General features: G+C 42.2%; 1 protein-coding gene across 1 annotated transcript; it reads right to left on the reverse strand.

The window, feature by feature from the left end:
• Positions 1–3540: 3540 nt before the first annotated feature.
• On the reverse strand, positions 3541–5025 carry LOC117896572. The gene is made up of 2 exons (XM_034804972.1): positions 3839–5025; positions 3541–3775 (listed from the first exon to the last, which is right to left on the reverse strand). The coding sequence occupies exons 1-2, from the start codon at positions 4964–4966 to the stop codon at positions 3647–3649; spliced, it is 1257 nt and encodes a 418-aa protein (XP_034660863.1). The 5' UTR covers positions 4967–5025; the 3' UTR covers positions 3541–3646.
• Between the last annotated feature and the right edge of the window lie 12114 nt (positions 5026–17139).

The following is a 17139-nucleotide window of genomic DNA, read 5'->3' on the forward strand; positions in this document are numbered from 1 at the left end:
GCTGCCTGCTTCTGGTGCTTCTGTCTCCAAGTGCCGCTGCCGCTGCCATTGTCGTGGTTTGCTGGAAACAGTAGCAACATTTTCTTGGCAGTTTGATGCTGTTGACTGCTGTTGACGGCGATTATGTTGATGACGCGAGAGACCGCAACGAATTTACGCGCAATTCTCCACCGTGCTTCAGCTCAAGTGTCGAGTAAGCATTTAACTATACGTACATACACAACACGTCCATAAAATGTAGCGCCAAAATGTTAGTATGCCAAAGCTTAGCTACTGAATTGAGTTCTCCCCATCATTTATATCTGCAACAGGAAATTTTAATTAAGTAATTTCTTGATATTTTCGTACAATTCTCAATTTTATGCCTGCAACGGTTGTTGACACCTAAACAGTGCTGCACAACGTTTAAAGCAACTTTTTTTTGGCATTCCCTAATTAAATACCAATTATATTTTTGGTATTGTCTTATTGCACTAATGCCACTAACCTGTGAGTCCCGCCATTTTAGTTGAAAAGTGCGCGTCGCGATCCGCTTATATTGTTCTTACTCTAATATTTTCGCTTGGGGGTAAATTAATCTTTGTCAAAAACACAGATACCTTTACAGGCAGCAAAGGAAAATACAAATCAGCTTCTGGGTCTGCCTCATTCTGCAGTTTGTGGCCGCCACTGGATTGCCCATTGCCTTTTGCCGGCGAGTGTGTCTGTGCGCGTTCGTGTGTGTGTTTGCGCGCAAAGTAAAAGGGTTAATTCACTTGGCCACAGCTGAGAAGGAGCCTTTTCGACTGCGTCATCTCTCTTGTGGCTTCTTGCGGTCGCGTCGTCGTCTTCGTCGGGTCGTCGGTGCGGGCGGCGGGGGGCACACAGTGGCTGCTGCAATTTTGACAAGCGAACAGCGTTAAGCGAGTTTAAGTGGTTGCCGAGGAGAGCCACAAAGGCTTTTCGTCTTTGCCTTTATCCCCCAGTCAAAATTCCAGGGATCACAAATGAGAGAAGGCAAGAAGACCCCCCTGCCGCCAGTCGTCGTCCCCCGCACAGTAGTCGACTTGCGCGTGTGTGCCCCTGCATGTCCCCTCGCTACATTGTCGGTTTACATATTTCGAGTGCTCTCGCGAGTGAATTCGACGGCCATCTTGAAACATTCGTGCGCGTAATTAGGCCTAGAACTAAACATAACCTCAACAAATGTGTGCCAAAAGAGCAGTGAAGACCCGAAAAAAGGTAAGTCGAAACCAACACAAATATAATAATCACCCTCCCCCTGCCCCTCGCTCTCACAATTAGGAGAGCCTAAACTCTTATGTAATCTGCAAATTGCTCGCGTTACGCCTCTGCCAGGGGGGGCATGGCAGCCGGCACAGCTAAATGCAAGTGCATAAATAACAATTATTGCGGCGCTGCAGCAGCAGCAGCAGCCAACAATAATAGGCCCGGGCAGCGCTCTCAGGTGTCAATTGTGGGGCTGTGCAACGTGACCGGCGGCCATTTTGCGCTCGCCAAAGCGCATACACTGATCGCCATATATCGGCGGCATATAATGCCCGTTGATTATTATGTTTACACTTGGCTTGCAGTTATGCGGGCCCGCAAAATGCTGACCGAGATTAGCTGGTGCTAGTAGTACCCCCAGTAATGATCCCCGCCCGGCCGAAAAGAAATCTCAATGCAAATCAACGGCAATTAATAATTCATCGCCCGCTGGGGCCTCCTTCCACATCGCGTCATGGCAATTATGTGGCTCAGGTCGTGAGAGCGGTGGAGAGAGTGGGACACACATAGAAGCTGAAAGCGTAAGGAAACCGTAATACAATGCAAGTTAGAAAACTGTATGTGCAAGTGAGAGGGGAGATATGCAAGTTACACAGACACACACACACCCGTTTAGTTAGTGGGGTCAAATCTTTGCGAATTTTTGGTATTTTCTTTTGGGCAAAATGCGTGGGTGGTATCTATTGTTAAATGGTGTTGTAACTTGGATATTTCACTGATCGATTGTCAAACGGTGCTGGAAAGTCCGAGAACTAGTAGAAAAAGCGGGCTTAAGGATTTTTGAAATTAATATTCTACTACTTTACAATCCCCCCTCGCATATCAAACTAAATCTATTCCTATATTCAATAAAATAAATTTAATATGCAAAACAGCCGGACAACTGCTACAGCAGCGGCAGTACAAACTGCTCCAGTGGCCCGCCTGTCGTCCAATATCAGCAAATTTGCAATAAAATATTTGTCTGGCCGTCGCTTTCCGTTTGCCATGAGAGTTGTACTCGTACGAGTACCAGGTACAAGAGGTGGGCCAAACAGTGGGTCGTCTAGTGGTCGCCGCCTGGTGGCCGGCCGGCCGTCGCGGCTACTGCAAATTATTTATTTGCACCTTTCGCCGCCATCGTCTGGCTTCTCCTCTGTTTCCTCTCTTATCCCTCCTCCTGCTGCTGACTGCGAACTGCATTTCCATTTGCTTATCAAATCGCTTGCAATCGCCCGAGTGAGAAATGCAGGGCAAATATAAATATTAGCTGGCTGGCCACAAGGAGTGACAGTAGGCATGGAGAGGTTGGGAAGGGGATCTAAGACTGGCGTATGAAATTAGGCGCTGCCAATGCGCCGCCAGCCATTCCCGACCTGTCCGATATATGAAAAGTGTGAAAACGAATTAGTGGCCAAGGCGAGCTCAGGGAACAGCAAAGGGGACTGCGCCTGCCCCACCCGACTGATAGAATGAGGGCTTGAGAGGTCGCAAAAGTTATTAAAGATTTTGATATGGAGAGATTTCTCATTGGAAACACTTCACGTTACCTAACACTCCTTTACCGCTGGTAGACTTATCGAATTATCGTAAATACTTCGATAGGCATCGATGAAAAGACTCACAAGATTGAATTTCCAGTCGTTTCACAACTTTTCAATCGCAATTTTCCAACAATTAATTTATTGCCGCTCTTCGATCACAACTCCCATTTTTTGTTGTTGTCTCTGAACAACTTTCAACACACATGTCGCTTGTTTACCGACGCAACGCAACGCAACGCGTCGTCGTTGTGCTCCACAAATGCCAACCCAGAGAGAACCAGAGTTAAATTGTCACTTGCACATGGGCGCCCAATAATTATAACAATGGGTGGGCCCCCCAGCAAATAGACGACCGACCCAACGATAGACGTAACCATGGAGCTGTAAACTGCATCATGTTCACAAATTTGTTTGGCATTCCGCCGCGGCGGGACAGAACTGACAAAATGCCCAAAAAAAAAAAAGAAAAGTCAAACCGAAATGCAGCCTAGACGCCACGCCGTTATTGGACATATTGTCCAATGCCGGCAAGTCCGTCCGTGGCCATCGTCACATATGACAAATTTTGTTGTTGAAAATCGTGTAGCTCTCTGTGTGTTGCGTGTGTGGCTTACGGGGTAGTACGTGGCGTGGCATGGTGTGGCGTGGTGTGGCATGGCGCATGCGTGGAGTCGGTGACTATGACAAATCGCCACATGGCAGGCGGCCAATTAGCAAGAAGAAAAGTCCGTCCCAGACTGGTTTGCTATCGATATGCCACCTGATAGACTTAAGATAAATGATACCCCAAAGGCACAGGCTAAGAAGCTTCTTTATTCCACAAAGAAAGGGGATCTCAAATGTTTTTTTATGGATTATTTGGCAGGCGTCACTGGACTGGTTGGTTCTCTGAATAAGAACTGAACATGCTGCAATGGGTTGTAGTCCTTTTTGAAGCGCTCCACTTGCAGCACATCCACGCGGTCCGACCAAAAGCTGCGAAACTATAAGAAAAAAGTTTATGAGCTATAAAAAGAAACCTTCGTTAAAAGAGAACTCTCTCTCACATTCTTTTTATATGCCTCCCAAATGTCCGGGGAGCCCTTGAACTTGATCTTTAAAGGAAACGATTTCTTTTCATGCCGCCGCAGTTTGTAGATTTTTGACAGCAGTTCCTCCGTCAAGCTGGGGCAGTGGATAAACACGAGTTGCCTTAACTTTGAATTGGCCTGAATGAAGTCCAAAACTTGGTCATCCAGCAGATTCGAACAGTGGCAGAACACGGCATGTTTATGGGTGACAGGCAGGCCTAGACTTAACATTTCCTGATTGCCAAAATTACAATCAATCAGCTCCAGGCCATCCATATAGCGACAGCGATGCAGCTCCAGTGGTATTAGCTCCTGGGCGCTGTTTATGCAGCTGCAATTCAAGCGAAATATTCTCAAATATTCCTCTCGCTCTCGTATAATGTGCCTTAAATTCTTCATCGTATCCTTGCATTCTGTGAGCTTTTTAATTTCCAAAATGTGCAGTTGGGGTAGACTGAAAATCTCCTCTTTGTTGGCCAGAAATACGGATTGATTGATCATTAGATTCTCCATCTGCTGGCACTGCGAGATGCCCTTGATGTCGGGCGAGTGAGAGCCCAAAAAATGCAACAGTCTCAGAGGCAGACCACTCGCTAGAATGCCCTTGAGCACCCAGGTCTCCACTTCGCCATGGAAACGCAGCTCCTGCAGCTGCTTGAACCCCTCAATGAAGCACACCTCCAGCGGTGAATGAATCTCCAGACAGCGGAGATTCCGCATCAGCGCAGGCAACGCATGAAATGGCCACTGGGGGAATGTGTTGGTTCGACGCTGCATGGCAGTGCCCCACGTAATCTCACAGCGCTTGACGTTCGGCAGCTCCCTGATGCCCGCCTGATCCAGGATATTCAACTCATCCTGCAGCTGCTGGCAGCGAAAGTGAGCGCCACGAAAGTCCGCAAACATTTTTTGGATAAATGTCTGCAGATCCGAGCCACGCAACTTGAGTTCCATCTTCTGCAGATCCAAACAATTGTATTCACTCTTCCAAATGGCATTACACGCATCGGGCACATTCTTGTAAACTCTGCCAAGGATCACCTGCTTGCTGACGTCCAACTTTTTGATAATTGTCTGCACTTCTGCGAGTTCCTGTGCCTCCATTGATGACTCGCTGTCCGCTGGATCGCTGGAGTAACCTTTTGTGAAATTTGATTTGATTTTTGCAGGCATTTTTGTGGTTGATTTTTGTGTATTTTTGACATTAATTTATACAAAAAAGGGAGTGAAAAATAAATGATTTACTACTGGGTTAAGGGTATTTTGTGAGGGCTAAAATGTAAAGCTAGAAGCATTGAAAAATATTTAGAAAATAGTTTGATTCTTACTTGATTTTCTACCACGCTGACATTTTGCCTGACAAACTTGACTGCCGCACTCGTCTGGATATCGTTCTAATGGCAATTGGATTGCTTTTACCACCCTGCTGCGATCAAGCAGCTAACGAGCCATGGATATGTTTTCATTTCAAACTGATTTTGTTTTATGGCAACCCAGGCATGGGGTCGATCGTCAGGCCACTTTCCAGCTGCTTTTCTAGCTGCTTTTCTAGCTGCTGCTGGTTCACCAAAACTCTCCCACCCTCTTTCTCGCTGCTCTCTGCTAATGAGCCAACAAGCTGTTTGGGTTCTTATTTATGGCACTCATATCTTGGGCTTTTTTTTCCAAAACATTTTGCTTTGGCATCAATTAAGCGATTGGGAAGCGCTCCCAAAAAACTGAAACCAAAACAAGTTCCAGCAACGAAAAGCAGTTGAAAAAACTTGTAACTCGTTACAACAAAAAATATGAAAATTGAAATGTTTTATTAATATTTTTCAACAGCTTTAGACGCAAGTTAATTAAATTTTTGTCTCGGCTTTAGGTTTATTTTTTGCGTTTGTTGCAAATCCTGACACTTCGGACAGTTGCCATTGGGTGGTGGCCACATCCCAGAGATTTAGATGAGATTAGCTATGGGGGGATCTCTGCACACAGGCGACAAAATGTTTCGCTGATGATGTTGTAAGATCCACCATTTTATACGAAATATTTGCGAATAAATGAGAGATCTAAGCAGTCAAGAAGTGATAAACATTTTATTATTTCTCTCTGTTTTTTTGTGCAACATGAGAAACGCAAATACAAAACATTTATGGCCTCGTCGGGTGGGCCAACATGGAGCTGCAGATACAACAGCAGAAAACATATGTAGATACATAGCCACAGATACAGATAGTTTTGGCCTGCCTGACTTGCCCGCATTTTGGGGCGTTTACTTTTGCCGTTTCTTTCTGTAACTTTTTGCTTTGAACTCGTTTAAATGTCGGGAAGTAGTTTTTTTGTCTGTCTGTGGTACATTTTTTCTGCCTACTTTTTTTTTTGCTGGCATTTGTGTAAATATTTTAATTATTTTGTTGAGGTAACGCCCATTGAAATAGTTGTGGATTTCCTAACTGCTGGATGTGACTGAGAATTCTTTTTCTGGCAGAGAAACGATGGCTTAATGCTCTCTCAAATATATTTGTATATTAATAAAGTAAATATAAATTCGTTCGCTGTTTTATCGAACTTTTTATCGATTTAAAGCCTTTTCTTTATTTCCCAATCACTCAAAAAAAGTCCTAAGTTCCCTTTCTTCTGCGTTGAGGGACCTGCAACGATGCTTTCTCATTAGCGGCTCATTAGTATTGGCCAATTGACGCCTCCCCATGACTCTGCTGCTGCTGCTGCTGCCCCACAAGTTGCCATTCATCAGCGGCCAGAGGTGGTGCAGCTCGTTTGCGATTGACGGTTAGAGTGGGGAGGGGGACAAGAGCTGATTACAATGCGCAGCCAATCAACCAGAGAATCCTCTCACTGGGCATTCGAGGCTGCAATTATTTGCACGCAAATAAACAATTCAAAACATCTCTGGGGCGTTTATCACTGAGGCCACTTGATGGCTGGATGCCTGGCCACTGTGGCTCTGTGGCACGGCCTGTTGGCGTTTAATTTTACGGCTTTATTAGCAGGGGCTCGCTTGCTCGCTGGGGCCATGCCCGGTAATTTGACGGGCCCCCAGGGCTACCACCTGCATTCAGCATTTTGAGCTACTGTCCGAGGAGCCAGCGCTCCAAACGAAATGAGTTGCTGGCCCGAAGAAGTGTGTCTTTGAGGGAGGGCAGGTGAGGGATTGGTTGAATTTTAATGTCTTAGGAATTATGTCTTTGCTTGTGGGAAGTTCTTGTTAAAATTAAGAGAACTAGAATGGGATTGATAGGTGATAATTTAGACCGAAATTTGAATATTTTACCAAGAAAATGTTTTGAATAATTATTGCCAAAATCTACCAACTTTAAGGACACTCTTTCCGGTCACTGAACCTTAATTGTTGGCATATTTTTTGCCATTTTTTAAGAGACTTAATCACACATCTTTTGCCACTGCACTTCAATCATTTTTGTTATCAATCACGTTGTATCTACTGACATTTCTGGTGCCTCCTGCCACACTCGTTAAGTTTTGATTTATGCACTCAATTTCTGTGCTTGTGTGCTGTAGGAATGTTAACCCCGCGTTTATGAATCGAATGACTGCTGGCTGGTGGCATTCAATTGCTTAAGTTTATGCCGAAAAGAACACAACATTCAATAATAATAATAACGATAGCAACCGTAAGCGCATAGCTCTATGGATTTTATGTGCGCAAGCCACCAAAGAGGACACAAAGTTCTAGCAAGGAACACAAACGGAGAGGCAACAAAAACCGGACTCGGGCGGCCCCCACAGTCTCAGAGTCATTTGCTGGTGAGAATGGGGGGTAAGGAAGATTGTCTAGCAGGCGTCTGCGTGTGGCATTTATGTCCAACTGTCAGCCGTAGAGATGACAGGCATTAAGACTGGGTGACAATGTTGCCCTGTAAGACACGGGCACTTGGATTGGAAGAGGCCTGCCTTTTACAGGCTCCCAGAGGCCTTTGCTTTAGCAGTTCCCCTCGGGGTCTTTACTTTAGCAGTTCCCTGGTGGGTCCTCCCTTCTCTCCGGGTTGATCTGCTCTTGAGGCTAATTGCCATTTACACCTTAAAAACTGCATTCAAATGTGATACTTTTCTGATTCTTAGACTAATTTGGGAATGAAATGATATGAAGAACACTAAGGGTGGACTTGGTGATGCCCTGGCAATGGACTAAAGTTTTATTTAAAGGAAACAGAAACAACGGAGAGCAATTTTAGATGCTTTGGATGAGGAAAAATAGTCTGGAGAGACTTTTTTCTGCTAAAAACAAAACTGAGAGTATAATCTTTAATTATTTCTAAGGCCTTGAAGTTTCCCCATCTATTTAATTCCCAGACATAAGCCCTTTGCTACCCTGTAAATCGTTTCAAAGTTATAAAGACATCATCAAAACTCGAATCAGATGCTGCCTGCCTTTCCAAAAAATATATAAAAATAAAAAACGATCCTCATTTGTGTAGCATTTACCATTTTTGATGGGTCTACAAACAAAAAACCAAAAGCCTTATTTTTATGAGCCATGTCCAAAAGGTTTTTCAATCGTTAATTTTTTGTGGGGGGGAATTTACCAAAAAACAAAATGCCAGAAAAACGTTTACATGCCACATAAAAATTCCTTAAATTTTTATTTCTATTTTTTAAGTATGCAAATTAAGAAATTAACGTTTTTTCGCATAGACATAAAAACACAACAAAGACCAAAAAACAAAAGAAAAACCACACGTTGAGGAAATTCTATAGAGACAATGGGAATTGGCTGAGTGCGATTGGGGGCCCTCGATTAATAACTAATTTGCGATCAATATCGATCAACGATTGTAAATTTTATTGCACGATTGTAAAAAATCAACGGCCTGCTGTGATATTGGATCAATTATTCAGAGACACATTTGCCCAGAGGAACTGGAGAGGGCTTCAGCGGAGTGCTGTGTATTGGGGCGGCTGGTGGTATCGCCTCATCGGTTCTCTCTCTAATGAACACATTACATAAAATGTTGAGTTTTATGCCCCACTTTGAGACTTGTAGCAGAGCTTTTTTCTTCTTTTTTTACGGGGACGCGCCAATTAGAAGGAAGGGCCTGTGTGGAACGACTCGGCATCGAAATGGGGGTCGGCTCTCGTCTTTCTCCCTCTGTCTCTCTCAGTTTTTAATGGGCAATGTGTGTGCCTAAGCCATGTCTGGCTCTGTGGCTTTTATTGTCTACTGGCTACTGATCTGTATCTATATCTGGTCGTGTATCTGCTGGCATTACTCATGTTACCTAGAAATAGTTGGGGCATCATCAAACCTGGTCATTACTTGATTGAAGTTCACTTTTGCGGCCAAAGAAAATCGATACGAGTAAACGATACCACACGAACAGAGAGCTGTTTTCCATAGGAAAAGCTACATAAATCGTTGGGACATTTTTCCACCTGCTTCATAATTTTCGTTTTTAGTGGATTTTCGTTAAAATTTGACACAGAGTTTTCTTTATACAGAAGGAGTTATGGCAATAGAATCAAATTTCCAGACAGAGTTATCTTTGAGGAACATCAGTCTACCGTTTTAACCTCATCAATCATCAATCAATGTTGTGATTGCTCCCCTAACCGAAAATGATCGAAAATATCGAATATATTCGCTAATAATCGCGCAAAATCTTTGATTACTCATTTCCGGTTGCACAAATCACAAAAAAAATACAATTGGAGGGCTAACTCGATTGGCGAATACCCTATGAAAGTATTTTTTAATGTTGTATGGTATTGTGCCGCCAATCCGTTAGATACTTTTATCTCTCTAACAACAAAAAGAAACTCAAGTACGGCAGAAAAAATGTAAGAAAAGAAATTGCGCTCAGTCATTACGCTAAAGCCCAAGAGGGGAGTGAGGGGACCTAGAGATAGAGGCTGAGACCTAGAGACGGAGAGGCAGAGTGGCTCAGAGATGAAGAGGCAGAGGGGAGGAGAGACAGGGAGACCCAGAGATCGTCAAGTACTCAATATTTCATACAAAAAATGTAGGAAAAAGCCAGAAAGATTTATAGGCTTGTGTGAACGAAGCTGCAAATACACTTAAAGATCGTTATTTGTAGGAAAAACTTTAGGAAAATGCTGAAATAGCTAAGGAACAATTTTGGTTTATTTTGTTTATATCAGTATAAAATTTCCATGATCTAAAAAATACTAAATAATGAAAACAGAGCCGATGAAGATGATTTTTTCTAGTGATAGAAGCTTTAGATTGTCCTTTAAATAATTATTTTTATAGAATTATAAGAAACCTAAAGAGGCAGTTCTTTGCAATTGCATGAAATATTGGTACGACTAATTTTGACAGACTACAACTGTCGCTTTCTGTACCAAATATTAAAAAACCTCCTTCAAAGTGTATATGGAAAAAAACGTTGATCAATACAAGAGACACTACGAGACATCTTACGTATAGTGCAGAGTGAGTGAGGGAGAGAGAGGGTGCAGGAGGAGGGTACAGACAAGTAAAAGAGCAAAACGCGCAACAACACAACACAAGAAATTGAAAAGCCACAAGTCATCTCAGCTGGTGGCTTAAAAGGCGCGTGCTAAGCCATTCATATTCATAAAAAGAGCCACAGCGCGAGACCCGCAAGAGACTGAATAAAAAAAAAATAAGGATTGGCCACCAGACCCCCAGACCTGCAGAGCCACAGACCTGCAGACCTCCACAGACCCGTGATCCGAACCCAACTGAGATCCGACCGGGGGGAGTTGGTGAGGGCGTGAAGCAGCCAGAGCCAGAGCGACAGCATCTCAGCAGAATCCAAAGAGATCAAGCTTGAAACTGGACTGAAGACTGTGGAACATAACGAAAGCAAACGGAGGGACAGGCAACGATGTTGGTTCCAGTTCCGCAAATGTCGCCAGGCGACAGCATCAACCATCAACTGAAACATCAGCCTTCATATAGAACGATACTCGGTTGTAGCAGAAAGCAGCACTGAAGATAGAAGACTGGAGACTGTAGCAGGAACAGAGATAGAACACTTAAAGGCTGTAGCAGGAACAGAGATAGAAGACTGGAGACTGTAGAAAGCAGAGATGCATAGAAGACTGAAGGTTTTAGCAGGAACAAGAAAGAGTAGAAATATATTTAAATGAAAAGACTACTCTTAGAATTTCGAGTTGTTTTAATTATAATTATAATGCTCTAACAGAAAGCACAGGGGATTTGGATTACAAGGAATTCTTACAATAATATTCTTTTGAGAGAATGAGAGAGAGAATTTTGAGAGTGAAAGGAAACTTTATGCGGTAAAGTTCTTAGTATTGTTGTGGTGACAGTCTATTACAGTCACTAGTCTAGTGACTAGTGTCTATTTATCTACTCGGCTTCTAGTACTATGTTCCCAGTATTTATTTATATTTCGATCGATTTATGCTATTTTTCGATTTCTAGTATTTAAATAGTACATGATTTATTTTAATTTTAATTTCTGTTATTAAATTCTGCATTTATTCGTATTTTCCCTGTATTATCGCATATTTTCTATTATTTAAAAGCAATAATTTGTTCACTATTCCATACAAATATTTTTTGGGGGTTTTCTAGTATTAGTTTATTAATTATATTTTTAGTATTTTGTTCTACTATTTCCCGATTCCAATCCCCACCTTAAGGGCATTCAGAGATCCCTTCTAAATCTGTTGTTTTTCCTTTAATAACTTTTTGGATGTCTGCTTGCGCTTTTTTTTAGGGATGGGCATATCCGATTTTTGTTACAGCTAAAAACTTTACGGACAGACAGACGACTGCTGTGACTGTTGGCTGTTGCTGTTGCTGTGTGCCTGCCTGCCTGTTGTTGTGGCTGTTGCCGTTGATGTTTTTATCTTGTAGTCAGTCCGTCACAGTGGTTGTTGTTGTTGTTGTTGCTGTTGTTCCTTCCAACGATTGTTGTGCCTCTCTGTGACTGTTGTTGTACCTCTTCTGGGACTGTTGTTTGAGTTGCCTTTTGGGTTTGGGGCTTTTGGCGTTTTGGGAGTCTCTGGTCTCTGGCTGTGTGATTTACCCCGTTTGATTGATTGGATTAGGTACTTATGTTATTAATTTACTTCTATTTATAAACAAGCAAACGGACAAAGGCCCAGAGTCTGTCTCTGTGTCTGTGTTGTGTCGAGGGCCACTCTAGGGCCATGTAGTTTTTCAATTTTCATTCATGAATGAATGAACGAGCGGAGCGACTGAATGAATGGATGAATAGTTGATGCTTTTGGCTTGACAAATTCGGGCTTTAGTTGTAATTTTTCTTGTGAGATTAATGCTTCATTTCCGGTGGTAAAAACCACAGACACAGATCCACAGACGTGGCAACTAATTTATGCGCGCTTTTCCTGTGCTTTTTCCTCTTTTTTTGTCAAGTGTAAAGAAATTAATATTTCATGGGCTCTGCTTATCAAAAGTCTGCCAATCAGAGACCAATCAAACAATCAAACAATCAAATCGTTTTCAACACTTTAACATAATTGTAAGTTATTTCCCCCTCCTGTCCTGTGCATTTGCATTAATCGATAGTTTTTGTTTTTGTTTCTTTTCGCGCGATAAGCATCACCCAGAAGACAGACAGAAAAATTTTCATTTTCATTAATTGAGGCAAACGAGAAACGGTACCACAGAAAAATCACAACCAAACTCTGATGTCTGATAGGAGATCTTCTTGGACACAAAACAGCATCGGGATTGGGATCGGCAACGCGGCATCGCGGCATCTTGGCATCTTCTCTCGCTCTCTTGTGGCTGATAAGCATCGCAGAGGAAACACCGAATTGTAAAAAGAAATCAACAGATGATCACACACACGGCTGGTGGTCGTCTGCTCTGAGGGTTTCTTTCTGGCCCTGGTTCAAAATGTCAAACTACTCGGCTGCAAAGCGGCCTCATTAGCAGGCCAGTGGCATGAAGTGTGGAGCAAAAGCCAGCAGCGTGGCATGAAGTGTGGAGCAGCCAGCAGCAGCAAGTGTGTTGCTGCAGCTATCCAGAGGGAGCGGGCAGGGGAGAGACACCGTCGTCGACGCCTGAAACAGGTGTAAATGTAAATAATCTGGTGGACACTAGACATACCACATGGGGTATGGTTATGGTATGCATATGCCAGCAGCTGTGGGTATCTACCAATCGTTAAATCGTTGGAATTTCAACAAAATATTTATCTGAAATCAGAAATTGATTTCTGTCTATTGAGATTAATGCAAATCATGGGCACAGGATCGCAGAGAGAACCTCCATTTGATGCGTGTGTCAGGCACCATAAATGGAGGGAACGATGTCTCCCACAAGTTGCTTTCGTTGCGGAACGTAATGGCTAAGAGGAAGGCTGCTAACAGTGCGACTAAAAGAAGGCAGGAGGCGCAGAAGGTTGGCTAAAAGGGAAAAGAGTGCACAGAAAAAAAGAGGACCCGGCCAGACTGTCTGAGACGAGACCGAGACGCACTGGAGCATTGCAAATGCATTTTATCCATTTTGTAGCCTTAGTTTTGGTGACGTGTCCGGGGCTATGGGTTGCTGCCACGCTGCTGCTGCGCTCTGTTGCCTGTTGCCTGATTATTGCCTTTGGCGTCACGCCTTTGGGGTCCAACGAACGACATCAGCCTCAACGGCAGCCACACGACATGACTATCTCTGTCCTGTCCTCCCTATGTGGCAGCCAAACCCTTTTTCTATTTCCGCTTGGGCTTTGCCTTTCAGTTCTTGAAATGAACGAGAACATTACTTATCGGGAGAGATCAGCAAACAAGGCAGCAGAAAGGAAGTTAGCGGATGTAGATCTACGATTTGGGGGATTATATTCGAGAATTATGACACACACACACAGAACACGTAGAAAAGTTCTTTAAGAAGAAAAATGAGTAAGAAAACTTGTAAAAAGATTGGGAAATTATGTGGAATATTTATGCTTGATTTTTGATACTTTTTTGTGTGTGTTTTTAGCGTTAATATTTATCAAAGAAAAGATTCTAAACTTCTTTTATTATTACACTTCTCTCCGCTCTCCTAAAGTCTCTTCTAAACCGTTTCTCTTCCTTTGTCTCTCCCTTCTCTTCCATCTTTTGGTTCTTTGCCTCAGAAATTTGTAAATGAGACTCGAAATCGAGGCATAAAATTAAAGGAAAAAGGAATAACAACAAGAACAACAACAAGCAAAACAAAAACGGCACACGGCAGTCGTAAAGTAAATGATCAGAGTTCCAAGGAGACAACAGTGGCGTGGAGGGGGGCGTGGCTCCACTGTAGTATGTAGGTCCCCCCACCCGGCCAACCATCCATCCAAGAAGTGGTTGCATGGGGAAAGGGGAAACCCTTTTGCGTGTCTGTTGCCTTTGGTGACATTCTCGCTGTTAAATTGTTGTTATGGGTTTTGGCCTGTTCGAATGGGATCCTCTTGTTATACACTGTAAAGGAGGGTCAAGTGATTTTTACTAAACTTTTTGTTACTTAGAATCAGATTGGTGCCTACATTTTAATTTATGTAGAGGAAACGATTTACTTATGCCATTTATTTTAAGTTTAACAGTTTTTTGAATATTCTATCATAATTTTGTGTATTTTATTATAATTATTATTTAATTGGAGAATCATAAGAATCTGTTCGGCTCTCATGGCTAATGGCCTCTGTTTGTGTCAAACGTTTGCGTCTAGCGAAATTTCAAAGAATTACAATGAATTTGAATCAAAGAAAACTAATCGGAATCACTGATTAGTTAGGGTATTTAAAGCTTCTACTCGACTCCTTATACTTTTGCTTTTTGCTGTTGGTGTTCCTCCTGTTGCTGATGGTGTTGTTGCTGGTGTTCCCTCTTCTTGTTGGTTTTATTTTCTTAGTGTTGTAGAATGCCGCTTGTCATTTTCAATATTATATGTCACACTTTTGGCGTTAAAACAGGCACACGACAGAAACGACAGAACCCCAGAGCGACAGCCGGAGAGACACGGGGCAGATCCGCGAGCGACCCGTTTCAGAGTCCTGATTTTTATTGTCATGTTTTGATCTTTTCTTATTTCTTTTCTGGTTGCTTTTTTCGTAGCTGTCTCTCATGTCTCAGGCATCGGAATTGGAGTTGGAGTTGAACTTGAAGTCAAGGAATGCGCATAAAAGTTTTTTAGTATGTTGGTCTGGGCCATGTTAGGACCTGAACCGACTTCAAAACAAATTCAGGTTGAAGATTGTTACCTTTGGTACCACTCTACGCCACAACTCAATTGAAGCGTTAAATATATTTGTTATTCAAAGTAGAAATCATTCTTGTAGACAATGGAATCATAAATAAGAAACCTTTTCATCCACTTGTTGCATTTGGGGCACATTCTGTTCTCTTTTCCCAGTGGCCAATGAAGCGTTTAATTTGGAAATTTGTCCAAATGGAAGTCCGACAGTTAATCAAAGTCTGTGGGAAATGTCGCGGTAGTATGCCTGAGTGGGTGGGTGGTCTTTAGTCTTTGTCTTGTCCATCAATTTGCTTGACTTTTGTGGCCTCACAGTTTTTGACATTGATTTGAAGAGAGCCAGCCCCTATATGTTGTCTCGACCAGGTTAGTTTTCATGGGTTTGGTCAGGTTATTTATGCTGGTTGACCCACAAAAACATTTATATATACGAGCGACCTGCAGATAGGAAGGGGAAACCCTTTCGACAACTCGTTAAAGTTGTCAATAAGTGCACCATTTTCGGCTTCTTATCGCAAAGCAGCCACACAGCCCAATCGGAAAACCAAAACTCAATTTCCCTCAGTCGAAAAAAAACTTGGTTGGACAATTTAAATGCTAATTTCTTTGCTTGGGTTGATCGAGAAGGGGTAACCCTTCGTTTTGTTTTGGTATGTTGTGATAATTACCTCAAGTTATTTTTATTTATATTTCTTTAGATAATACACTTTTTTTTGGCTTTCTGGTGTCTTGAGGTTTGTTTTTTCGGGGGTTTCGAGGGAGAAGAGCAGCAGATGAGTTTTGTTATCTTATGAGCTTTTACATTAAATACCGTTGGGAAATTTGTAAAGAAATGTTAATTTCTTTTAAAGCGTGTGTGGTCCGGTCCACCAAAACAAAACTAATTGGCTTTCAACGGCTGGAAATAATATAGGAAAAAGAAAGGGTATTGGATGGGTGTTAATGAATGCGATGCGCTGGAAAATTTGTCAATTTTTAATAATTATAATAATAATAAAAAAAAAAATATTTTAATGAAAAAACATAATAATGTTATTTACAATTATTAAAATTAAAAAAACAATACGAAAAGTTAAAAAATAAAAAAATAAAAAATAATTTTAAATAAACAAAACTTAATAAGCGATAATATTAAATAATAAAGTTTGTTTTGTCTATAGTTTTAACATGGAATAAAAGATAAAACCATTGAAATACATTAAACTGCTTAAAAAAAATAGAACTCCCGTCTGAAAGGGTATTTGAAATTGAAATTCCATAAATAAATTTCTGCCTAAATGATAGATAAAAATATAAGAAGCTAAAGATGAAGCCAAAGCAAAAGCTAAAGCAAAGATTCAACCAGCCTGAAAGAAGGTGCAAGAGGTGTTGCAGATGCTCCAAAGAGCAGCAAAAGGAGTAGATGCTACAGCTCGTGCTTACAACCCAAAGACTAGAGAGACGCAGACGCAAACACAGATCCCGAGCCCAAACCACTGCAAACGGAGTGGAGAGCCACGGAAAGCATGCCTAAGCAAGTTATTAGAATTCTTGTCACCTGGTGGCCGCAACAGAACAAATTTACATGGCTACAAATAATTGCAACAGCAATTTTCCATTTCCATTGCCACACAAATTGCCAAGGACGTGAGAATGGTAGATGGGTGGATAAAGAGAGAGGAGGGAGGGGAAATACTACGAGTAAATTGATTTTTACACTCGAGAATTCGAACGTATCGCCTAAGGATACAAAACACAAGCTGTGGAAGCGGGTGAGAGGAGCTAAACTCTGGGCAGATTAGCACTGACCAACACATGTTGCCAGTTGCTGTTGCAAGTGTTGCTTTGGTTGCTGCTGCTTCTGCTCATCAAGGAACGACGCACGCAAGTTGTAGCTACAAGTTGTACATGGTAGCAGCCACAAAAGCAAAGAAGGGACTGGGAGGAGTGGCAGGCAGCAACAGAGACAGAAGCAGGAACAAGGGACAAGGATTCCTTTCAACCAAACAGCAGCAGCAGCAAACACATTTCCAATGTTCCACTGTTCAACGGCATGTTGCAATTTTAATTGAATCAGCCATTAATTAATTTTCACGCAAAAGGGAATCATCAAAAAGGCAAGAGATGAGAAGGGGAAGCCCTT

This window comes from Drosophila subobscura, chromosome O (assembly GCF_008121235.1).
Source record: "Drosophila subobscura isolate 14011-0131.10 chromosome O, UCBerk_Dsub_1.0, whole genome shotgun sequence".
NCBI classification, from domain to species: Eukaryota; Metazoa; Arthropoda; class Insecta; order Diptera; family Drosophilidae; genus Drosophila; species Drosophila subobscura.